The 23,471-nt window shown below is 54.8% G+C and overlaps 8 protein-coding genes across 8 annotated transcripts; 6 read left to right on the forward strand and 2 right to left on the reverse strand.

Moving 5' to 3' along the window:
- The first annotated feature begins 1,157 nt into the window (after positions 1-1,157).
- Positions 1,158-5,702, forward strand: B0H65DRAFT_474773 (cation-transporting ATPase 4). Its single transcript, XM_062827270.1, has 2 exons — positions 1,158-1,785; positions 1,843-5,702. The coding sequence occupies exons 1-2, from the start codon at positions 1,429-1,431 to the stop codon at positions 5,443-5,445; spliced, it is 3,960 nt and encodes a 1,319-aa protein (XP_062678240.1). The 5' UTR covers positions 1,158-1,428; the 3' UTR covers positions 5,446-5,702.
- Positions 5,703-5,949: 247 nt separating this feature from the next.
- B0H65DRAFT_474775 (malate dehydrogenase mitochondrial precursor) lies at positions 5,950-7,728 on the forward strand. Its single transcript, XM_062827271.1, has 2 exons — positions 5,950-6,179; positions 6,311-7,728. The coding sequence occupies exons 1-2, from the start codon at positions 6,126-6,128 to the stop codon at positions 7,265-7,267; spliced, it is 1,011 nt and encodes a 336-aa protein (XP_062678241.1). The 5' UTR covers positions 5,950-6,125; the 3' UTR covers positions 7,268-7,728.
- B0H65DRAFT_283577 (uncharacterized protein) lies at positions 7,615-8,284 on the forward strand. The gene has a single exon (XM_062822911.1). The coding sequence runs from the start codon at positions 7,707-7,709 to the stop codon at positions 8,163-8,165; it is 459 nt and encodes a 152-aa protein (XP_062678242.1). The 5' UTR covers positions 7,615-7,706; the 3' UTR covers positions 8,166-8,284.
- Positions 8,285-9,157: 873 nt separating this feature from the next.
- Positions 9,158-10,717, reverse strand: B0H65DRAFT_433048 (uncharacterized protein; the record flags this gene model as incomplete). The annotated part of the gene is made up of 1 exon (XM_062825038.1): positions 9,158-10,717. A coding segment is annotated over one exon (1,560 nt), but the record flags the coding sequence as incomplete, so codon positions are not given.
- A 1,437-nt stretch (positions 10,718-12,154) lies between these two features.
- On the reverse strand, positions 12,155-16,249 carry B0H65DRAFT_432581 (uncharacterized protein; the record flags this gene model as incomplete). Its single annotated transcript, XM_062825013.1, has 5 exons — positions 12,155-12,946; positions 13,052-13,222; positions 13,262-13,492; positions 13,721-15,193; positions 16,010-16,249. 5 exons carry the CDS (start codon positions 16,247-16,249, stop codon positions 12,155-12,157), a joined length of 2,907 nt encoding a protein of 968 aa, XP_062678244.1.
- Positions 16,250-16,391: 142 nt separating this feature from the next.
- On the forward strand, positions 16,392-17,282 carry B0H65DRAFT_283612 (uncharacterized protein). The gene has a single exon (XM_062822912.1). The coding sequence runs from the start codon at positions 16,534-16,536 to the stop codon at positions 17,167-17,169; it is 636 nt and encodes a 211-aa protein (XP_062678245.1). The 5' UTR covers positions 16,392-16,533; the 3' UTR covers positions 17,170-17,282.
- A 445-nt stretch (positions 17,283-17,727) lies between these two features.
- Positions 17,728-19,612, forward strand: B0H65DRAFT_283643 (Cation/H+ exchanger). The gene is made up of 2 exons (XM_062822913.1): positions 17,728-18,387; positions 18,455-19,612. Exons 1-2 carry the CDS (start codon positions 17,952-17,954, stop codon positions 19,558-19,560), a joined length of 1,542 nt encoding a protein of 513 aa, XP_062678246.1. The 5' UTR covers positions 17,728-17,951; the 3' UTR covers positions 19,561-19,612.
- A 523-nt stretch (positions 19,613-20,135) lies between these two features.
- B0H65DRAFT_579728 (peptidase S8/S53 domain-containing protein) lies at positions 20,136-22,512 on the forward strand. The gene has a single exon (XM_062830776.1). The coding sequence runs from the start codon at positions 20,293-20,295 to the stop codon at positions 22,477-22,479; it is 2,187 nt and encodes a 728-aa protein (XP_062678247.1). The 5' UTR covers positions 20,136-20,292; the 3' UTR covers positions 22,480-22,512.
- The last annotated feature ends 959 nt before the right edge of the window (positions 22,513-23,471 follow it).

Here is a 23,471-nt window from a genome sequence, read left to right on the forward strand (position 1 = left end):
GCAGGTTCCAGCTTTGAGATTGCAGAGTGTCCATGAAGAACGTCGTTGGCGATGTTTTGGAAAGCGAAACGCACGGACAGGAATGAGATGTCGTTGAACTATTCGTGGCTTAAAACCACGGCTGTTCAAAATGACGCGCCCATCTGCCTGCCGGGAGCCTGGGGCACGGTCCTCATCGCGCAATTTGTGGCCCAAGCTCCCAGCAAGCGGGCTGACACGGCTGATCCAGAGTGGCGGTCCACTGGGAACGAAGTGGTACGGTGGCCCAAGTGTTGGCTATGATCAATTGAAAGTTGGTCCGAGCTCTCAACTGCAACCAACTACCAGCCCTTTTATATCAACGCCTCCATATCACTTGCATACTTAAACTAGAAGACTCACCTACATCCAAAGGCATCACATTGTCCATCACATTTACAACTCTTATCAATTCCTATTAACTCTTATACCTCTTATTAACTCTTATTTATTCCTATAGCCCAGAAAGAGCAAAAGGGACAGGGAAATCCATTTGCATTAATACTCTACCCTAAAGTCTAAAATTTGGAGAAGAAGCGAAGGATCCATTTGCACTACTACCTACCCTAAAAAATCTTGGCAAACCTCGAGGCTCTTGCTCGCTCATTCTGACCAAAATTTGGAAAAGAATTGGAGGATCTATTTATATTACTACCTTAAATCTTAGTAAACCTCGAAGCTCTTATTGACTCTCAGTCTCAACTCATTACACCCCTTTGACTCTAATTGATTTTTATTAATTCTAGTTGACTTCTATTAACTCTGGTTGACTTTCATTGCCTTCAGTTATTGCTTCATTATTTCATTACTTTATTGCTTTATTACTTAATTACTTAATTACTTTATTACTTCATTGCTTTATTACTTCATTACTTCATTGCTTCATTACTTCATTGCTTCATTACTTCATTGCTTCGCTCCAATACTTTGCTTCATTAGTTCGATAAAAGGTATTGCATTAGATTATGGAAGCTACCCTTCAGTGTGAATCTAGTGCCTGCAGCTGGCACGGGCCATTTTCCAACCAAACTTTTTCAATTGATCATAGCCAACACTTGGGCCACCGTAAAGTGGGCTGCTGGCGGTTTCGGGGCAAAAAGTCCACTGAAGGGTGGCGGTTGGTTACGTCGCCAGCGGACGCGCAAGCGCTAGTCCTGTCTGGACCTTGGCTCGGACTTGGCCAACCGTTTGGGTGGGAAAAAGTGTCCCAGGCGAAACGAGAAGTGTCCAGTTCGGAGACAAACACCAGCACCAACGCCAACGTCGACCAGAACAACACCCGAGTACCCGACACCATCGAGTCGATTGCTCCCATCACCAACATATCATACGCGCGTCGACCACACTCTCAAAGACGCCGTTCAATGCCGTCTCTATAGTCGACAACCACCCAACCGTCGAACCGCTATCATGGCGCCGCTCGTCGACAACGCGCAGATCCAGTCTGCCGAGTTGTTGAGGCCGCTGCCTCTCTACCTCCACGCCTACGTATGGCCGTTTGCCATTATCTGGCCCATCTTCTTCCGCTACTATCTCGATCAGGACCTCTACGATAAGCACATCAACGGCCAGGAATGGACCTTTGTCTGGGCCGGCACCATCATCACCGTCCAGGCCCTCGTCTGGCTCTGCACCCACTGGAACATCAACCTTCGTGCCGCCTTTACCGCGAAGAAGGCACGCTCCGTTCAAGATGCCCAGCTGATCAAGGTCATCCCGGTTGCCAACGCTGGCATTTCCGATATCTGCCCCATTGTGCGCGATACTGTTAGTTTGCCCCTGTCAAGTTATCCCAGGAGAGATAGAAGACTAACCACCTCACAGGCCGGAGGCAAGACCAACATCTCCTTCCTCTTCCAGAAGCGCCGATTTCTCTACAATGCCGAGACCAACTCCTTCAGCACCCTCACGTACCAGATCGACGACGAACCCAAGCCCAAGCTCGAAGTCTTCCAAAAGTCCAGGGGCATCATGACCGCCTCGGAGCTCGACCGGCTGGAGCAACACTATGGCATGAACACGTTCGATATCCCCGTCCCTACCTTCACGGAGCTCTTCAAGGAACACGCCGTCGCCCCCTTCTTCGTGTTCCAGGTCTTCTGCGTCGGTCTGTGGATGCTGGACGAATACTGGTACTACTCGCTCTTCACCCTGTTCATGCTCGTTGTCTTCGAGAGTACCGTCGTCTGGCAGCGCCAACGCACCCTCAACGAGTTCCGCAGCATGAGCATCAAGCCCTACGACATCTACGTCTACCGCCTTGGCAAGTGGACCGAGACCACGAGCGACAAGCTTCTCCCCGGAGATCTTGTGTCTGTTACACGTACAAAGGAGGACAGCGGTGTTGCTTGCGACATGATCTTGGTTGAAGGAACCGCCATCGTCAACGAGGCCATGCTTTCTGGTGAAAGCACTCCTCTGTTGAAGGACTCCATCCAGCTTCGTCCCGGTGATGCCCAGATTGACCCCGAGGGTCTTGACAAGAACGCCTTCCTCTGGGGCGGCACCAAGGTCCTGCAGATCACCCACGGCAACCCCGATGAAGAGAAGCCCAAGCTTGCGTCTGGTGTCCCTACTCCCCCCGATAACGGCGCCATGGCCATCGTCACCAAGACCGGTTTCGAGACCTCCCAGGGTAGCTTGGTTCGCACCATGATCTACTCCACCGAGCGCGTCTCTGCCAACAACGTCGAGGCCCTGTTCTTCATTCTGTTCCTCCTGATCTTCGCCCTTGCCGCTTCTTGGTATGTCTGGGACGAGGGTGTTCGCAAGGACCGCAAGCGCTCCAAGCTTCTGCTCGACTGCGTCTTGATCGTTACCAGTGTCGTTCCCCCCGAGCTTCCGATGGAGCTTAGCTTGGCTGTCAACACTAGCTTGTCTGCTCTTGCCAAGTTCGCCATCTTCTGCACTGAGCCCTTCAGAATTCCCTTTGCCGGTCGCATTGATGTTGCCTGCTTCGACAAGACTGGTACCCTGACTGGCGAGGATCTCGTTGTCGAGGGTATCGCTGGTCTTGGCCTCGGCCATTCTGGTACCGACACCCCCCGCGAGTCCGATGGTGCTCACAGCCACATGACCCCTGTTGACGAGGCCGGTTTGGAGACTACTCTTGTTTTGGCCACCGCCCACGCTCTTGTTAGGCTCGATGAAGGAGACATTGTCGGTGATCCCATGGAGAAGGCTACCCTTACTGCCCTCGGCTGGTCTCTTGGCCAGAACGATATGCTCAAGACCAGGACTGGCGCCAAGAGCACCGTCCAGGGCAACGTTCAGGTGAAGCGCCGCTTCCAGTTCTCCAGTGCCTTGAAGCGTCAGAGCTCCGTCGCCACCATCAACGCTACCGATTCCAAGACCGGCCAGAAGCTCAGGGGCACTTTTGTTGCTGTCAAGGGTGCGCCCGAGACGATCATGAAGATGCTGGTTACCATTCCCAAGGACTACGAAGAGACATACAAGTACTTTACCCGCCGTGGTGCCCGTGTTCTGGCGCTTGCCTACAAGCAACTCTCTACCGAAAACGAGCTGGGCGCCAGCAAGATCAACGACCTTAAACGCGAGAACGTTGAGGCTGACCTTACCTTTGCCGGATTCCTTGTCCTTCAGTGCCCTCTCAAGGAGGATGCCAAGCAGGCCGTGCAGATGCTCAACGAGAGCAGCCACCGTGTTGTCATGATTACCGGAGATAACCCGCTTACTGCCGTTCATGTCGCTAGGGAGGTCGAGATTGTCGACCGTGACGTTCTCATTTTGGATTCCCCCGAGCACAGCGCCCACGGCGAAGAGAAGCTCATCTGGCGCAGCGTCGATGACAAGGTCAACATCGAGGTCGACCCTACCAAGCCCATCGACCCTGAGATCATCAAGACCAATGATCTTTGTGTTACCGGTTACGCTTTGGCCAAGTTTAAGGGACAGGTTGGTTGGAAGACGCTGCTCCGCTATACCTGGGTCTACGCTCGTGTGTCCCCCAAGCAGAAGGAAGACATTCTTCTCGGTCTCAAGGATATGGGTTACTACACTCTCATGGCTGGTGACGGCACCAACGATGTCGGTGCGCTGAAGCAGGCTCACATCGGTGTTGCTCTCCTCAACGGTACTCAGGAAGATCTTATTCGCATTGCCGAGCACGCTCGTAACAACAAGATCAAGGATATGTATCAGAAGCAGGTTGACCTCATGAAGCGTTGGGGCCAACCCGCTCCTCCTGTCCCCGCTCTGATCGCTCATCTCTACCCGCCTGGACCTTCCAACCCGCACTACAACGTTGCTATGGAGCGTGAGGCGGCGAAGAAGGGCATCACCGTTGAGAAGCTTGCCAAGACCCTCCACCACAATGCTCCTATCGAGACTGTTACCTCCCCTGGCGCCCAGGCTCTCATCAACCAGGACCCCAAGCAGAGACAGGCTGCGGCTGCCCAGCAGGCGTCCACCTTTGCTGATAAGCTTACCGCTGGTATGATGGACATGGACATGGATGACGACGAGCCTCCCACGCTCAAGCTTGGTGATGCCTCGGTCGCTGCTCCCTTCACCTCGAAGCTCCGCAACGTTATGGCCATTCCTAACATCATCCGCCAAGGCCGCTGCACTCTGGTTGCCACCATTCAGATGTACAAGATCCTTGCCCTCAACTGCCTGATCAGCGCCTACAGCTTGTCTGTGCTCTACCTCGAAGGCATCAAGTTCGGTGACGGTCAGATTACCATCAGCGGCATGCTCATGAGCGTCTGCTTCCTGTCCATTTCGCGCGCCAAGTCGGTCGAGGGTCTCTCCAAGGAGCGTCCCCAGCCCAACATCTTCAACTTCTACATCATCGGCTCCATTCTCGGCCAGTTTGCTGTGCACGTCGTCACTTTGATCTACATTGCCCGCTTCTGCGACCAGCTCGAGCCACGCGCCGAGAGCGTCGACCTCGAGGCCGAGTTCTCCCCTTCGCTGCTCAACTCTGCCGTCTACCTCCTTCAGCTCATCCAGCAAATCTCCACCTTCGCTGTCAACTACCAGGGCCGTCCCTTCCGCGAGTCTCTGTCTGAGAACAAGGGCATGTTCTACGGCATTATTGGTGTCACTGCCATCGCTTTCGCTTGCTCCACCGAGATGGTACCTGAGCTTAACGAGGCAATGAAGCTTGTGCCCTTCACGGACGAGTTCAAGTACACGATGACTGTGGTCATGATCTTGGACTACGTTGCCTGCTGGCTCATTGAGGTTGTCTTCAAGTACCTGTTCAGCGACCTCAAGGCCCGTGACATTGCGGTGCGCCGTCATGATCAGCTTGAACGCGAGAAGATCCGCAAGGCGGAGGAGCTCAAGAAGTTGGAGGAAGAGAAGAGAAAGAAGGATGAGGAGGAGGAGAAGGCGAGGATGGAGAAGGTGGCCGAGTTTGAGAGGCGGTTGCGGGCGAGAATGGGGGGGAGGGCTGAATAGTTGTGGTCATGATATGGCATCTTGATGAATGTTATGACTTGACTACATGAGAGAAAGAAAATGGGGTGAGTGAACTGGATATGTTTCATACCTATTAAACTACATCTTTATAATTGGGGGAGTTTGTGATAGAATTGGTGGTGTACAATACATACTATGATAGATTAAGTGGATAGATGTCTGTTCAGCGTGAGTTTGTCTTGTCGTGAACCTTGTTTGGGCCTAAACTGTCGTCCAATTGACCAAGACGTGCTGACACCCTGAAAATTATCGATGCTCTTCGAGTCTTCGGGACGAACTGGCCCTTTTACCCGGATGCAACATGTAATTGTCGTTGTTGAGTGTTGACGAGCGAGTGCACAGACCACCCGAACAGTCCAAGTCCCTCTGTGTCGTTGTCCTCAGCGACAAGTGACATCGGGATGTGCTGTCATTGCTGCCTCAGGCCCCAACTTACAGTGGGCTTGGGCCTCCACAGCGCACAAGCTGGCGGGGCGGGGTATCCCCAGCCGACCATTCCGAAATGTTGACCGGCTGCGCTAAGCCGGATTGGGCGGGCCAGGAACGAGACAATTCGTTGCACAGCTTCATCAACATTTCGCGCGCGCCGAGCTTCCAACTTTTGCTCCTTTCTCTCTTCTCTCCCAACCGTCGTTACACATCCCGTCACGATAGCAACCATGTTCGCCGCTTCCAGAATCCAGACCCGTGCCTTCTCGGCCTCTGCCCGCCAGGTATGTTGTCGTCCCTAAAGTGGCATTTGAGTAATTATCATGTCATAGCTCCAGTCCAGCTTGTCCCAGCTCCTCCAAGCAGGAAGCTCAACACCAGTTCTGAGACTAACATCACCACCCCAACATCACAGCTCTCCAAGGTCGCCGTCCTTGGTGCCGCCGGCGGCATTGGCCAGCCCCTCTCCCTCCTCCTCAAGCTCAACCCCAGAGTCACCGAGCTCGCCCTCTACGATATCCGTGGCGCCCCCGGTGTCGGTGCTGATCTCTCCCACATCAACACCAAGAGCAACGTCAAGGGCTACGAGCCCACCGCCTCCGGCCTCGCCGAGGCCCTCAAGGGCTCCGAGATCGTCCTCATCCCCGCCGGTGTCCCCCGCAAGCCCGGCATGACCCGCGACGACCTCTTCAACACCAACGCCTCCATCGTCCGCGACCTCGCCAAGGCCTGCGCCGAGTCGTGCCCCGACGCCAACATCCTCGTCATCTCCAACCCCGTCAACTCCACCGTCCCCATCGTCTCCGAGATCTTCAAGAAGGCCGGCGTCTACAACCCCAAGCGCCTCTTCGGCGTCACCACCCTCGACGTCGTCCGCGCCTCCCGCTTCGTTGCCGAGATCAAGGGCACCGACCCCAAGGACGAGAACATCACCGTCGTCGGCGGCCACTCCGGCGTCACCATCGTCCCCCTCTTCTCCCAGAGCAACCACCCCGAGCTCTCCAAGAACGAGCAGCTCATCCACCGCGTCCAGTTCGGCGGTGACGAGGTCGTCAAGGCCAAGGACGGTGCCGGTTCCGCCACCCTCTCCATGGCCATGGCCGGTGCCCGCATGGCCGAGTCCCTCCTCCGCGCCTCCCAGGGCGAGAAGGGCGTCATCGAGCCCACCTTTGTCGACTCCCCTCTCTACAAGGACCAGGGCATCGACTTCTTCTCCTCCAAGGTCGAGCTCGGCCCCAACGGTGTCGAGAAGATCCACCCCGTCGGCCCCGTCGATGAGGTCGAGCAGAAGCTCCTCGATGCTTGCCTTGTTGACCTCAAGAAGAACATCCAGAAGGGCAAGGACTTCGTCGCTGCCAACCCTGGCAAATAAGTGTATTTCTCTACTAGCCTAGAGGAGTGTTACTGAAGCGAGCGCGCACTTTTTCTTACGTCCCTATGGTCATGCCAATCTTCAAAAGCTCTACTACGTACGACATTCACATGCGTGAAACACAGCAATTGGGTTGTCTGCGTGGGAACGGGTTAGCATAACTGGTGGAGATGGATGAGAAAGTGCCATCGTTGTTTCATCGGACATGACGGAAATGGGTGGAGTTAGTTTCAACCAGGACAAATTCGCGGCCATGACGGAAGTAAGTGGAGTTGGGAAATGTACTTGTGCTATTATCGATATCCATACCGGGGTTTTCTCGGTCGGACTCCTCTTTACATAACGGCTCTGCTGGTTTACAAAAAAAGTTAATGGCTTGGTTGAAGTTTCGTCTGCCTAAAAAAAGAAAAGCAATAATGTATAACTATCATGACCTTGAATGAACGTTCTGTTTGGTGCCGCGGCCCCCTTTCCTTCTTTCCATTTACACGTTGCATTCGAGTGCTCAAGCTGCCAGGGGCTCGTCTCGTCCATCATGGCGTTGTCACGAACAGCACCGAGCTACAATCCCATCACGTCCATCTATGCCAATTCAGATAAGATATGGAAGTCAGTCGCAGGCGGGCGGACCACCGGAGATAGCGGCAAGATCAAGAGATGTCAGATACTGACCACTGCGCCAAACACCCAAAAATTGGAGCTCCATCGAGGTGATGGAGTAGTGCCAGCTCTGAACCCCCTATATTTGACAAGAGAAGCCCAAGTGGACTCTCCTTCTAATTATACCCACATCCGTACCCGTACCCATCACCCGTTGCTCCCGAGCGAGCGGTCGAACGGCCGGGCCCGCCGGGCTGAACGGAACAGGCGTTGGTGCGATGCCGCCGGCAATCTTTAACTTCAGTTCGACAGCAACCACACCCAGCACCAACTTCGTCGACTCGGCCTCAGCTTCCAAGTGACAACGCATCTGGATTCTCCGGGTGACAGGCACGTTCTCGACCATTATCCATCGACAGCGTTCCGGGGATACCTTGCAGCTTGCTCAACATGGAATAACGAAATTGCAGTTCTGCCAATGAACACTCTGCCCCGGGCACGATCACCAGTCCCCTTACACCCGTTGGACAGCCACAATGAACAAGTACAATCGAATGGATGGTCAACGTCACTACCCAGTGTACCCACGATGCCACAACGTCACTACCCAGCGCACCCACGATGCCACAAAAGCAAGCTCAAGCTCTCGGAAAAATATCACTCCAAACAACATTGTCGAGTCCTTAGCGAACAGCAATGAGCAATCATCTGTCACTGGTTCAAACTTTTCCTTTTTTTGGTCACAACAGCAGCACAAGATCAAAGCAAAACTAGGAACTCCTTTTGACTAATACTGTCTGACTATCTCTGTTACTTCTTAGCTTTTTACACAATCCCTTTTTCGAACCCAACTCCATCTGCCAATGGCAGTCTTCCTATCGCTATGCCTAGTTACTATCACCGTCCGTCCCATTTGCCGTCCTGCCTTCAAAGAACTCTTTAAAGCACTACCTAGACCGGGCCGTTGAGTAGTCCTCCTTCTTCTTGTCACCCCTCTGCGCTGTCTCACAACCACTACACTATACTATGTCTTGTACCTTCATATCGTCAGATAGATACCTTAACCACCCGATCCGGCGATCCGTTCCATCCTTTGCCATGGGCCATACCAAACCATACTATCCCCATCCCCATTCTGCCCGATAGGCTGGGTACCTTCCCTCCTTATGAGTACACCCCGAGGGAGTAGCTCACCCTACCTACAAAAGATACATAAAATGATAATTAATGCCATTCATAAGTTTCCACTCCCATCCGCCATCCCCCATGACTAAAGGGTACCTAGAGGTATCAAGGCCCCCCAGTCATAACCGTCACCACTTCCACCGTCTGCCCATTAACCACCACCTCCTGTCCCGGCACCACCGTCTCCCACTCCACATTATTCTCCGACTGTGCCTTTGGACTTGGACTCTTTTGTGCCTGTGGGCCCTCCGATACCGATACCGATGTGCTCGCCGCAGCGGTAGCGGAAGGGGTGGTATTCACCGCAGGAGCCGGAACCGGAGGGGTAAAAGTAATAAAAGAAGTAGTCGTAGGAGTCAAAGCAGCCGGAGTCGAAGCAGCGGGAGCAGGGACCACAGCCTCGGAAGGAGTAGTCTCACTCTCAACCGGCACCAAAACCGTCATCACCGTCGCCTCCTTATTCCCCACCTGTCCAGCGGACACGGTAAGCAAGCTCGTCACCACACTGTCACTGGCCCCGGCAGCCGCAGCCGCAGTGTTCACCACCACAGGCCCCGGGTCAGGAGCCACGGGAGCCTCAGCAGCCGAGGTAGTAGCAGGGACCACAACCGACAAAACCGTCGCCTCACTATTCCCAATCTGCCCAGCGGGGATGGTAACCAAGCTCGTTGAGACCTCGGCCGAAGGAAACGTAATGGTTGTTGTCACGTTCATCGTCATGAGTATGGACTCGGTCGTTTGGCCGGGGAGTGTGATTCTTGTTACGCCATCTGGCTGGTCTCCTTCCTCTTGTTGCTGCGTTGTCACCTGAACCTGCGGACTCGGACTCGGACTCTCACTCGGACTCGGACTCTCACTCGGACTCGGAGCCGGCGCCGCTGCCTTCACAAGCGTACTAACCAACGCAGCATACTGCCCGCCAATCGCCACATACTCGGGATGATCGGCGTCCCAGACGAACATGTGCACCTCGTCAATGTTCTTGGCTTGCCAGTCGCCTGAGCCGACGGCGATGCCGTCGAGGTCGGAGCGGGTGGCGCGGATTTGGCCGGGGAGGAGTTGGGGTTGTTGTTGTTGTTGCTGGGTGGTGGCGGGGGCCGGGGGGGCGACTGGGGCGGGGGCGGGGGTGATGGTGGCCGTCAGCGTCCGGTACGAAGTCGAAAGATTGGCATCCTCCACGTTTTCCAACTCTCTCTTCCCCTTCCCTATCTCCGGCTTGGGTGTAGGGAGTCCCGTAGGGATTCTTCTCCAGTCCTTATTCTCGACGGATCTCTTGCCCTTTATGTTCTTCCCCTTGTAGCCGTTGTGTTCCCACATGTCCGGTTCCTCCCACATATACCAAGTTTTGTAATCCTCGTGAAAGTTAACGGGCGTCTTGGGCTTCGGCTGCGGGGATGAGGAGGGGACAGAGGGGACGTCGTGGACCGTCTCTACGGCCTTGGAAGACGGGGACGAGGACGGGGCATCGTGGACCGTTTGAGTGACAATAACAGGAGAAGGAGCGGTAGTGGTAAATGTTTCCCCGGCCGTCACAGTGGAAGTGAAAGATCGGGTAATGGTTAATATGCCCTTGGTGTGAGCATTGGGGGCAGCAATGGCGGAAAGGATTTGCCCGATCAGAAGGGCGGCGTAGACGAAGAGGTAGACCAGCGTGATGGATATCACGGTGGTGATAGACGACTTGGTTAGGTCTTATGATCAGAAAATAAGTTGGATGTATTGGGAAAGAAGAGGGTTGTTTTGATGATGAAGACCTCGGAAGGAAAATGGTCTGTGGCTCGGGCAAGCTGGCTGGATCAGACATAGGGTTTCGATAGGGTTTCGGCGGACGTGGCTTCATGCTGCTTCGTGGCATTTTCCATTCGCATGTCCGGCCTGGTCATGGCTACCTTACCTACATCCTGTTTTCTTGGTGGCGACATGTCCAGACCAAGTCACCAAGGGCATAGATGCAGCAACATCTTGGCCGGACGGCAGCCTCCTTGAGATTCCAAGGTTGAGGTTGCTCGAGCATTGACGGGTAGGTAGCCCATAAACCGACTGGTCGATTGCCAGGACAATCACAAATTTGAGTCTTCAACAGTTCAACTCATGGCTCTTGGAACGGCTTCAGGCTTCCCATTTTCTGGAAGAAAGGAAGAACCATGATATATGCGCCTAGTCATTGGGAAGTTCTGGTGGTAAAGTTGATAGACGTGTCATCATTGCTATCACGGAGGAGGCGGAGAGGTATGCCTTGGGTCTTGCTTCAAGGAAAAAAAAATTGATCTGTACAATGCAGGGAGAAGTCCGAGAGGCATACCTGCAGCGACTTGACATTGATAAAACAAGCAACTGATTGCCCGGCCGGCTGGTCAGTGACTCCTTTGCAGCTTGGACTGACCGGCAGCATCAAAACTCCGTGCTTTCATGCACCCTCCGAGGGCGGAAGAACAGGTGTCGACTCGTTATCTCCGTCTTTCGTGAACATCACCGAAGAATCCTCTCGCCGGAAACGAGACTGGTGTTGCCAATCTGAGCGACAATTTGACAAAGTTCACTGAATCTTCAACGGGACTGAACCACCCATTGTTCGTGGAGTAAGAGTCCTTTCTCATGCCAATGGGTATCACAAATTCTTGTTCGTGTTGTAGAAAGAAAACAAGAAAGTCAAAAATACAATGTCGAAAGGATCGACAACTCACAACAACCTCTCAATCTCCTCGCATCCCTCCGCAACTTCTTTCCTCCGCCCCGTTCCCCCCTCCCCCCAGAGCAGACAACACCCTAACTAATCACCTTCTCAGTCTTCTCCTTCCCATCATTCCCCACCCCCGTCTGCTCAATCTTCCTACAAGTCCTCAACTTCGAATTACAAACCATGCAATAACACCCATCATCATGACACCCGCAGTCATACGCCTCGTGGTCGCCATCCCATTCCTTCTGCGTCATCATCCTCTTGGGCTTCTCACCACCGCCTTGGTCCTTATCAGCTCCCGCATAAGCTCCTGCATCAGCGTCATTCTCGCCAGGGATAGCGACCCGATGCGTACCCTTATCCTGCCCCTCCTTCAAGCTGCGACCAACCTTCCCCTTCGTCGGCACCTGCACAACCTTGGGTTATTCACGAGCTTTAAGTTTGTCCACCGGCTTCATCTTCGTCCTTCCCGCACCTCCTTTCGTCCCGTTGACAACCGTGTGAGGAGTAATCGTTGGCGGTGCGGCAACGTCGATAGCTTCCGGCTTGGTATCCTCCTCCGAGGAGACCGTAGCACCGGAGTCCCGCTTCTTCTTGGAATTGGTAAAGAACTTCCTTTGGTCCAAGCTGCAGCTCTCATTGGGAAACTTCTTGCATCGAAGGCAGTAACACTGATCTTTGTCAAAGCAGAAGGCGCCCAGGGCATTCTCGCATTCGAAGCCCTTGTTCCTCTTTTCCAAAACCGCTTGGTTATTGGGAATGGGAATGGGGCTCCGGCGACCAACCGTAAGCGGATGGCCAAACGAACTGGTTCTGTGAAGACCCGAGCCACCACCACGCTTCTCGTTGATCAAACTCTTCTCATCATAATGCACCACATCACCCCCCTCGATGGTCAACAGCTCATCATGATCATCACCTAACTGCTCAACCCCATTGTCATCCCTCCTCTTTGAACGGCCCCCTCCGATCTTCCTGACTCTGCAATTGTTCAGAGCAATTTCGCAATGGAAACAGAAGCAGCCTTCTTCGAAGCACAACCCGCCCACCGAGTTACGGCAGGTAAGTTGGATTTTTTTGTTGTTTGCTATCACTTGGCTGTAGATGTGCATAACATAGTTGGGCATATTCTGTGGTTTTGGGTTGGTGTTCACCTCACTGCCAAATGTGCGGGCTTTGAGGAGGTTGTCGAGGAAATCCGTCAGGCCGCGCTTCTGATGCGCAGGAGTGTCTTCGGATGCCTCAATCAAGGAGTCGTCTTCGGCGTCGCTGCCGTCGATGGTATCCAAACGGTCTCGCTTCCTCTTCTTGTCGCCGACGCCATCCCTCTGCGCAAAGTTGCAGTTGTCTGGCCAGCGCCGGCACTGGAGGCAGTAGCAGTAGCCGTTGATGAGACAAAAGCCGGCGATCATGCCCGTCTCCTTGCATTCGACTTTTCGGGTGCCGAACCCGTTGTTGCCGCGAGCAAAGAGCTCATGGTCGTGGTCGTTCTGCACGTTCAACTTGCGCTTTTCCATGGCTGGTGCGACACCGTTGGCGTCCCGTTCAAGAACGCTGGCCTCGGGCAGGTGCTCCTCCACCTCCATCTTGACCTCCACATCTCTCTTCTTCCCATCTTCCGTGTCATTGCCAGGAAGGAAATCCCGCTTGCGGGGGCCCAAAGCCTTGACTACCTCCGCAGGTAGCGTCACGGCGACATCAAACTGGAGGGGCGGGTTGGCCCTCCTGAACTTGGTCTCGAAGTCGGACTCGAAGTCGGACTCGGGCTCGACAGAATCAGAATCAGGATCGCGGCGTTTCGGCTTCTCACCATCCTTGATTGGCCAACCACCGTTTACTGGCTTTCCGTTCTCACCCTTGACCATGCAGCCACAAAAATCTTCGGCAATACATACCATTTTGGCTTCCTTGTTTGCGCAGTAGTATCCTGGGCCACCTGTTGGGCCGTCGTTCCGGCGGCCCACAGTGGGGGATATGATGTTGTAAACGTTCGTGGCTTGGGAGTCAGAGTCGGAGGTGACGTCTCTCTTGTCCGCTGGCTTCTCGTCTTCTTCCTTCTCCTTATCCTCGCTGCCATCACTGTCCTCGTTGTCTGAGTTGGAGCCGGAGTCCTGAACAGGCTTATCGCCCTTCACCATCGTCGTCACTGATTCTCCAGTCCCGGTCTGCTCCGTCTCGTCGGTGTAACACCAGCATTCAGTACTTTTGGACTGCTCGCACATGATCTTTGCTCTGGGGTCGGTGCAGTAGTAGGTTGAAGCTAATTTGCGGGTAAGAAGATCTCCGCTGAGTTCACTGAGAGGGACCAAGTCTGCCTCATCTTCCCCTGCGGAAACATCGCGCTTCTTATTCTTGATCGCCTCGTCCATGTCATCCAAGTGGGCCTTCTTACCGTCCCATCTCCACCCGTAGCATCTGCATTCTTTGGGCTTGTTTCTATTGCGACCGCACCGTACGACCCAGTCCGAGTTGGAGCAGTGGTAATCTAAAAAGTTGGACGTATCCGCGCGACGGGCAATAGGCATGCTGTTGTGGTCATCAACGTCTGCGGGCAGATACGAGCCATACGAGCCAGAGTCAAAAGCGTTGATGTCCTCGATGCTGTCGCGCTTCTTGCCGTCCCTGGCGAGATGATACGAGCTAGAGTCAACAGCGTCAGGAGAGTCGTCGACGCCGTCGGACAGGTCTCGCTTATGTTTGGGGGCGTCGGAATCATCCTTTTCCGCCGGCCCCATGATCTTCAAATAGTGGAAGCCCGTCGTGGCATTCTTTTGGTATGAGGCGCAGCTGCATGTCTCGATGGTAATGTTGCGGATATCGTTGCAGAAGGGGAATTCATGAGTCTTGGTGCATTTGATGCCTGGGTGGCCGGGGCTGCGGCGTTGAACGTCAACGTCAAGACCTCGCTTGGTCTTCTTGATCGGCTTCTCCGTATCCCCAACCCAAACTCCAAAGCGGCCATTAGCATTCTTTTGGTTCTTATCCCAATGGCGACACCACAACGTATCCTCAGGACAATCGTAGTAGTTATAATCTTTGCAGGTGACTAGGGACCCTTTGTTGGGGCAGTGGTAACTGGGTAATAGCATAAAAGCATCGAAGCGGGAATTGGAGCGACGTTGGGCAACATCGGAGACGGAATGGAAGTCGAACATTGCCTTGTTCATGTCATCTTGACTCAGCTCTTGGGGCCCAGGGGCGCGGCGGTTGGGCGAACTGGCTGGGGGGTGGTGGTTCCAGTAGTCGCCGGTGTGTGACTGGGGACCGCGGCGGTTGTGAGAAGTGGGAGGGAGATGGGAAGGGAGATGAGACTTCCAGAACTCGGCGGTGTGGGAGCTGCGGCGGGGGAGAGAGTGGACGGGGAGGAAGTCATAGTCGCCGTCGAGACCGGAGGCGGAGGCGGAAGGGGGAGAGAGGGAGCGTTTGGCGCCGTTCTTTGCCTTCTCTTCTTCGGCCTTCCCCTTCTGCTCCGCCGCCTTCTGCTCATCCCTCTGCTTCTCCCAACTCCAGTCCGAGCCCCCATTAACCGGCTGCTCATCGAGCTTCATGCCGTCCTTCCAGCAGCTACACACCTCCGTCGTGAGACTACACCTCATCGCCGCATTTGGCGTGGCACAGTGCAAGTCGTCGGCAATCATGCGGCGGAATATGTCCCTTGGAAGAAGGTGGAATTCTTCTTCGGAGACGGTGAAGTCATCCTCATCCTCGACAAGAACCGCACGGATGGGGGTAGAAGTGGATGGCCCATCAAGAGAGCGTTTCAAAGGTGTGCCGTCGCTGTCACGAACAGGGATTTCCCTCTCAGCTTGGGCACTCCACATTGTACGCCAATAGCAGGCGCACTCATTAGGCTTGTCATCCTTGCAGCCGAAAAAGAAACTTTTGTGAGGGCAGTGGTACCCTTCAGGGAGGGGACGTATACGGCGGGTGAGGAAGTTCAAGTGAGACTCGGAAGAGGAGGAGCCATCCGATAGATCCTCCTTTCTATGCGGCGTTTCGGTCCGCTTGTCCTTGTGTCGTGAGTCGTAGTCGTGGTTCGCCGCACGAACGATGTTGGCCGCTAAGGGAGGGATCACGCTCCTCTTGGCCTTGGGCTTATCAGGGGTAATGGCTGTGAACTTGCAGTCCTCAGAATACGAACCACTCTTGCATTCTGCGCAGAGACATTTGTCCTCTTCGACGCAGAGACGGCCGGAGTTGCCGGAGCAGGTGCCATCTTGGCGGGTAGTCAGATGGGAGCTGGTACTCTCATCGTCAGAGGCATCATCGTCAGAGACACCGTCTTCAGAGTCAGACGTGGTATGATCGGACTCGTTAGCAGCCGCTGACACCTCAGGTCGAAGACCAACAATCGTAGTGGTGGGATGGATGATGTTGGAGACGGTTGCGGCACTAACGATGACGGTGTCCTTCTTGCCGACCGCGGTGTTGGTGAAAGTATTGGGGATGATGGGGGAGGCGGTGATGGGGACCGTCGCCAGGAGGGCGGAGGCCGCGAGCGTGAAGACCAGCTTCATGCCGAAGGTCTGTTGGGGGTTTGTCTATGCCCCAGGTATGAGTGTATGGTGTTTCTGTTGTGCTTAGTAGGGGAACGGGTATAAGGGGACGTGCTAAGGGGACGGGTCATGGGAATATCTCAGAGAGAGAGACGGAGGAATGAAGCGGAGGGTGGAGGATCACTTACCAAGTGGTTTAAATACGGACTTTCCGACGACTGAACACGATCGAGCCCATGACCCTTTTCTTTCCATAGGGGTTGAATAGCCCATTGAGGTTTCTGAAGCACACTAGGACTCATGGCATGGGAGGGACTGTGCCGATCCAGGCAGGCGATACGCTGGGCATCATGGCGAAAGAGTTGCAAATTGAGGTGAAAGCATATCCCGTTGCCTTAAGTTGGAGGCTATTTCGAGATAAAGAGAACCCAGCACTGAGTTTCGGAGGGGCGGCTTATTGTTTTGTTGATGACAAAGGCCACCCGGTATCGCGGCGGTCTAGGATGGTTTGTGCAACCATGGTGACGAGACCGATCATTCCTCCACGGGCTAGAACAGCAGCACGAAGGCTTGGTGCAATATGGCAAAGTTTCATCCAAAAGATGTCAGCCGAAGTCCGCCACTTGAGCTCACTAGCAAAAATGAAGAGTCGTGAAAGAAGGCAACACGAAGCATGGGGACTTGGCTTAATTGGATGCTTGCCAAGAAGAACAGCCGATGAGAGAGAGTTGAGTTCCCGCCCGACTGAAATGGAATACATACAGCACTTTGGAGTAGGCTCGGCCACGACTGCCGTACGTGAGAACTTGAGCCAGGGAGGTCACGCTCCTTACTGGACTCGGACTCTGGCTGGGGAAGATGAAGAGCTGACAGTGCGGATGATGACGCTGGTAAGCCTAACGGCTACGGGCCCAAGGCGGGAAAACATTGAAGTAGAATAATGTTTGACCACCCGGGAAGCATTCTTCGGCACAATGATCCTCTTAGTGCATGGAATGGGACCGTCACGGGAGAGTGTCTTTGTTGATGTTGTTCATGTTGCACAAACAGCCAACCCTAACCCGGGAGTGATGAGAGTGCTCGAGCCCTGGGGCCTGGAGTGACAGCGGCAGAGACTGACAGCCCCCGCCAGCGCCAGCGCGAGCGACAGTGACAAACAGCAGCATGCTACGGCCTGGAGTGGTCAGCACACCCTCTGCGCTCAATGATGAGGACGAGGAAGCAGGACTCAGAAAAGTGTAAAAGGGCTTGTATATGCGAATTGTGACGAGAGCAGTTGGCGGATCGGAGTAGTCGGCTTGGGTCGTCTGCCGTTAAGGCATTTTTGCAGTGCTGGGAATCTCTTGAGTCTGGCGACGTCGACTCGGCCATGTCTTTTCGCGGTTGTGTGGCCCGTGCTTGCGGGAAGGCACAGACCTCTCCGCCAAGAATACAGCGCCTAGACCGCCAAGACTGCAGACACTGACCTCTTGATTGCGCTGTGACAGAACTGGAGGAAAGAACAACATCGTCATCGATTGAAATTCCCCTTTTCAGTCACGACCCAAGAGAACATCCATCTGGTGCTTCGCGCGATTGCTCTTGCCTCTCACTGCTTTGATTCTCACTCAATTACTCCAACCTTACCGTCGCAAAAGACAGCAGCGCTTTCCCCGCGCTGCGCACCATTGGCCAAGGTGGAGTCCTGGTTGCGACACGCCCCAAATCATGGGCGCCGAAGGAAATGGCGCCTTCCTCGAATATCATGAACCAGACAGTTCGTTATCGCTTGTCACTCGCTCCCTCCTCAACAAGGAACGACCAGCTGATTCCTCCTTCTCTTCCAGTCGTCAGCATCTTGACGTTAATCTCTTTCTTCTTCTTTCTTGCCGTGTCCGAATGGGTGGCCGACAAGGTGCTCCGTGCGGGGCTCATTGGCCAAATCATTGTTGGCCTCATCTACGGCGTCCCCATTGGCAACATCCTGGCCCTGGAATGGCAGGAAACCTTTCTTGCCTTGGGCTACATTGGCCTCATTATCATCATCTTTGAAGGTGGCTTGACTATTCGTCTGGACCTTCTTTGGCAGAACTTGTTCCTCAGCACCAGCGCGGCGCTTCTTGGTGTGCTCACCCCGATTGCCCTGACGTTTGCCCTGTTCTATGCTGGCTTTGGCTATGGTCTGTTTCCCTCTGTCATCTCTTTGGCTTCTTTCATCGCGAACGCGTACTGACATTCAACACATAGGCCCCCTCGAAGCCTTCATCGTCGGCACTGCCCTCTGCTCCACCTCCATAGGGACCACCTTCGTCGTCATCAACAGCGCTTCGTCAAAGCACGACTTCGCCCAAACCCGCGTCGGCACCGTCCTCATCAGCGCAGCCATTCTCGACGATGTCTGCGGTCTGGTCCTCGTCAGTGTTATCTCCCAGCTGCGCGACATCGAAAATGCGAACCTGGGCTGGGTCATAGGGCGGCCTATCCTGGCCAGTGGGCTCATGGCCATCCTGACGCCTCTCGCAGCCAAGTTCGTCCTCGGCCCCCTGTTCCGCTTACCGGCTGTTGAGACACGATTCTTCCGAAAGTTCGGACACGTCGCCAACATGGCCCTGATAGTGTTGGTCCTTTGTGCGTTCCTGGCCATTGCTGCGTATGCCGGCGCAAGCGTCCTGTTCGGTGCATTCCTGGCCGGGACAGTTGTGTCGAGCCTACCTAGCAAGCAGCATGTCCACCCCGACGAACCAAGCGACACCATCGACCTTGATGACGATGCGAAACAGAAGAGGCCAACATTCGGCGACACTTTTGCGCGATACATCCAAGATGCGCAGCGCTTCATCCTTCAACCATGCTTCTTCGCCAGCATTGGCTTCTCCATCCCCTTCATCGAGCTTTGGACAGGCGAGGTCATCTGGAAGGGCATCGTCTTCACTATCATGATGGTTCTTGGCAAGTTGGTTGTCGGCCTAGTGATTCCACTGTGGGATCTCATCGCAAATAAGAAGCCGGATCCCTCAGAGAAAGCGCTTTCGACACCCCCGGCAAAACGAAACTGGGCCCCAGCAGCCTTCCTTGGTACTGCCATGGTCGCGCGCGGCGAGATAGGTCTTCTCATCATTCAGATCGGCTTGAATGAGACACCGTATCTGTCACGGAAGGCCTTTGTCATTGCAGTCTGGGCCATCGTGCTCAATACGGTCATCGGCCCAGTATCCGTCGGAACACTCTTGAACCGATTCGGAAGCGCGGTTGCGGAGGATCAGCGGTGGGGGATACAAGCAAAAAACGCTGGAGGCGAAGTCAATAGGAAGCCTGAGGTGGTATCCGAGGGTACTGGTACCGTGGCGCCCTAGCCGTTCCGACGCATTACTTCTGTCAGCGTTCCTTTGCGACTGTCAAGTGTCAGCTGGATACCAAGGACCTACGACTCTATTAAGGGTCTGGAAGCTTGTCGTCTTACTTTCTTTGATCTGCAATCTTCTTGCACTGTATCAAGAGGCAAACTTCCTTCTTCCGAGGACGACTTCTCGGGATCCCCTGCCCTATAACTGTCAATATGCCCACCAATGCTCCCATACAGGCCTTCGCGGCTGAATTCAGGGCCCGCGGCTCACAAATTCGGCTCGACTCTTGGCACCACACTACGAAGCACCTACATATTACCGTCCCAACGGTAGCAGCTCCAGTATATTGCTTTTCCAAGTTTAGAAACATTGAGCCTCCATGTACGATTTTTGACCGCCAAGATTTCGGGAGCGTGTTCCGATCATGAGCGACGGCCGAATCTTCCTTGGATCCAGGTACAAGTCGACGCGGGGAAGCCACCATGTCCACCACGCATACCGTGTCCATGGAACCCTTTTGTTGACAGACCTCAACATCGTTGGACCCTACGTCACGAACCATTCGGGTTCAACACGGGCGCAGTCGCCGCCTTCGTAGTCTGGCCAAGTGTTCATGCGCCGGGCATATAAACCGGCAACACCATCTGCGTGTTGTTGAATAACGCCAGTGGTGCTATCATCGTGGTACGGCGGATGCTTGCATGATCACTGTCTGCTTCTCCTCCTTCCTCTCTAGTTACGATGTTCCAGTTTCACATTTGGGCCCTTCTCGGCCTCTTTGCTCTTCTCTCTTCGTTTGCCACTGCCTTAACAATCGTTCTCGAAGATGCGGGCCACCTACCGGCAGGGTGGAAGCTCGATCACCATGCCACCGATTCCGATCAGATACAACTGTCCATTGCGCTGAAAGAAGCCGGGATAGAAGAGCTGAAAAGACGCCTCCTGCAGCAGTCTACATCTGACAACGACCCCAACAGCCGCCACCTCACAAAGGAAGAAGTCGACAAACACCGTCAGCCAGACCGAAAGTCAGTCACAGAGGTAGGCCGTTGGCTACAGTCCCACGGCATCAAAAGCTACAAGGCGGAGAACAGCTGGATCACCTTTGACGCTACAGCTGCTACCGTCAAGGCGCTCTTTGAAGCCGACCTAACCTACTACTCGTACAACGGCGATCCCAGCACCCGAATCCTTCGTGCCCGTTCTTACACCATCCCCAAGTGGCTCAACGACGACATCGACTTCGTCCACCCGCTTACACACTTCACGCCTCCTCGCAACCGCAATGATAGTACCCTCCGCCTCGGCCGTCGCCAGCCAACTCAACCCGAACTGTCCGCCCGGGAGGGCTTCTTTGCCCCTCCTTGCTGGACCGGCACCTTCCCTGGCTGCATCCGCAAACTCTACAACCTCACCTACACTCACCCTCCCCGCTCTCGCTCTCCCTCTCCTGTGCGGTTCGGCATCGCCGGTTTTCTGGAACAATATATCACCCACCGCGACGTGACCTCCTTCCTAACCACCTACGCTCCCGAACTGCTCCCTCCCACTCCCACTCCATCCCGGGGCGGCAGCGGGGGCAGCCTAACCCGCCCGCCCGTCACAAACACCACCACCGAGCCCCCCTACAACATCACCATAACCCTCCTCAACAACGCCACCCCCTGGGACCCGCATCCCACCGACCCCGCCCTCTCCAGCCTCGAAGCCAACCTTGACGTACAATACGCTCTCAGTCTGGGTCATCCTACGCAAGTGATTTACTACGCCACCGGCGGGCGCGGGACAAAACTCGATTCGGCTGGGCGTCCCCTCCCTGCGAACGATCCTAGAGCGAATAACGAGCCCTTCCTCGAGTTCTTGCAAGCCTTGCTGGCCTTGCCTGATACGCAGATCCCGCATGTGCTAAGCATCAGCTATGCAGACGACGAACAATCCGTCCCGCGAAAATACGCTCACAGAGTATGCGACCTCTTCGTTGCCTTGGCAGCGCGCGGAACAACAGTGCTGGTGGCAACCGGCGACGGCGGTGCCGCGGGAATAGGCTTCTCGGCCGGAGGCGGCGACAGTTGCATCAAAAACGATGGATCAGGTAGAAGAGCTTTCGTCCCTACCTTTCCTGCCTCCTGTCCCTGGGTTACCAGCGTGGGAGCAACTGATAACACGGCCCTAAATCTAACCGGCGCTGAGTTTTCCAGCGGTGGCTTCAGCGAGTACTTTGATCGACCTCTCTGGCAGCGAGCGGCAGTGGACCCTTACGTCTCCAGCCTTCTCCGCTCTCAATCAAGCAAACCGGGTCAACCAAGCCAGCCCCGTGATCAAAAAGGAGTCTACTTCTCCCACAACGGGCGCGGAACTCCCGACATTGCTGCCATCGGCTCAGGCTTCCAGATCATGCACCGCGGAGAGATAGTGGAAGTACGCGGGACGAGTGCGTCAACGCCGGTGGTGGCGGCCATGGTGGCGCTGGTTAATGATCAACGCTTGAGACAAGGAAAGAGGAGCTTGGGGTGGCTGAACGGGTATTTGTACTTGGACCAAAGGGTGAGGGGGGTGCTCAGGGATGTGGAAGAGGGACGGAGTGAGGGGTGTGTTTTTCCTGGGGATGTGATGGAGGAGGGGAAAGATAAGGGAAAGGGGAAGGCGAAGGGGGAAGGCCGAAGGCACTATGGGATGGAGAAGAGGCAGGGGAATTCGACGGAAGAGGGTGGCGGGGATGGGAATCAAGGGGAAGGAGATGAAGACGGCGAGGAATGGGAATGGGAAGGGGAAGCCGGAGTGGGAGAGGGAGAAGGAATAGGAGAAGGGGACCGGAGTGGGAACGTGATAGTGGGGGGATGGGAGGCGAAGGGGGGCTGGGATCCAGTTACGGGGCTGGGAGTTCCTGGTGACTTTCAGGATATGTTGAGGGTTTTGGGCGGTGGGTAAAGGGAACCATACCGCGACCTTTTCTAGCCAAAGCGAGCGGTATTGGACTGTCCATGTTCGGTTTACTCATAAGACCACATCGCCAGGGAGTTCCCTGACATCCAAAGCATCCCCGGCAAAAACCACACCGTCCAGATATTTCGATGGTGTTTCGACACCCGAAAGGCCGCGCAACTGGATTTCAAGGACCGAGCATAGCTCTAGACAAATTCTACCCGCACGCATATCTTTCCTTTGCGCACTTGGTTATTTTGGTGCTGTTGGTGCTGTCGGTGGTTGTGTGGAGAGCTGCGGCTGGGCGGGGCCGGAAGACGGATGAGGGGCAGGCACGACCGGGCCGTACCGTGCCCCACCTTCCCCGCCACATCAACGGCCCGCGTCACGCGTGCGGAGCTCTCGCCCCGCCACTTCCATGATCCATCCATCACTCCCCCCTCAGCAGGTCGTGCCTGGCGATCATTACACTAGCCTCTCAACTGCACAACCTCGACTCTATTCTCCTCCGTGTCTTCCTCGTTTCTACTCCTGTCCTCACCAAGTGCCTCGCGGGCCGCATCAGGAAGGCATCGTGGAGACCGTTCTCTGTCAGCGGTCCAAGTGCGGGGGCAGATTCAATGGCGGGGTCACCGTTCCAATGGAACTCATCCTGATCAGAAGTTCAGAACTCCTCCCGCTCCAGGACCTGCTTTTACCCAAGTCAGATCTCGAGGATGGAGGTAAGAATAGTGTTTTTCCACTTCCCAGATGTCAGTTGCTAACGCGACGCGACGCATACAGAATCGATAACCTTAGCTCTTCGCGTGGCCGTCAACACCAGTACAATAATCCCGTCGGGTTAGGGTTGTGATCACGCCCTAGTTACTTCGGCAGGATGTGATGCATGGCCGCAATGAAGTTGACTCGCGGCATTTCGCAAGTATAAAGATATCTCGGAGAATCCGAGTTGACTTTATTGGTCACTGCGGGGTAACGGCTCCAACCACTTTTTCGAC

Source organism: Neurospora tetraspora (genome assembly GCF_033439725.1).
Source record: "Neurospora tetraspora strain CBS 560.94 chromosome Unknown B0H65scaffold_7, whole genome shotgun sequence".
NCBI classification, from domain to species: Eukaryota; Fungi; Ascomycota; class Sordariomycetes; order Sordariales; family Sordariaceae; genus Neurospora; species Neurospora tetraspora.

What these genes read in the sequence shown, in the direction of transcription:
- B0H65DRAFT_474775 (XM_062827271.1), top strand. Translation starts at nt 6,126, where the DNA reads ATGTTCGCCGCTTCCAGAATCCAGACCCGTGCCTTCTCGGCCTCTGCC. An exon ending in TCTCGGCCTCTGCCCGCCAG is followed by an intron (nt 6,180 to 6,310) that starts GTATGTTGTCGT and finishes CCAACATCACAG; the next exon opens with CTCTCCAAGGTCGCCGTCCT.
- B0H65DRAFT_474773 (XM_062827270.1), top strand. Translation starts at nt 1,429, where the DNA reads ATGGCGCCGCTCGTCGACAACGCGCAGATCCAGTCTGCCGAGTTGTTG. An exon ending in GCCCCATTGTGCGCGATACT is followed by an intron (nt 1,786 to 1,842) that starts GTTAGTTTGCCC and finishes ACCACCTCACAG; the next exon opens with GCCGGAGGCAAGACCAACAT.
- B0H65DRAFT_283612 (XM_062822912.1), top strand. Translation starts at nt 16,534, where the DNA reads ATGGGAGGGACTGTGCCGATCCAGGCAGGCGATACGCTGGGCATCATG.
- B0H65DRAFT_283577 (XM_062822911.1), top strand. Translation starts at nt 7,707, where the DNA reads ATGAACGTTCTGTTTGGTGCCGCGGCCCCCTTTCCTTCTTTCCATTTA.
- B0H65DRAFT_283643 (XM_062822913.1), top strand. Translation starts at nt 17,952, where the DNA reads ATGGCGCCTTCCTCGAATATCATGAACCAGACAGTTCGTTATCGCTTG. An exon ending in CTATGCTGGCTTTGGCTATG is followed by an intron (nt 18,388 to 18,454) that starts GTCTGTTTCCCT and finishes TTCAACACATAG; the next exon opens with GCCCCCTCGAAGCCTTCATC.
- B0H65DRAFT_579728 (XM_062830776.1), top strand. Translation starts at nt 20,293, where the DNA reads ATGTTCCAGTTTCACATTTGGGCCCTTCTCGGCCTCTTTGCTCTTCTC.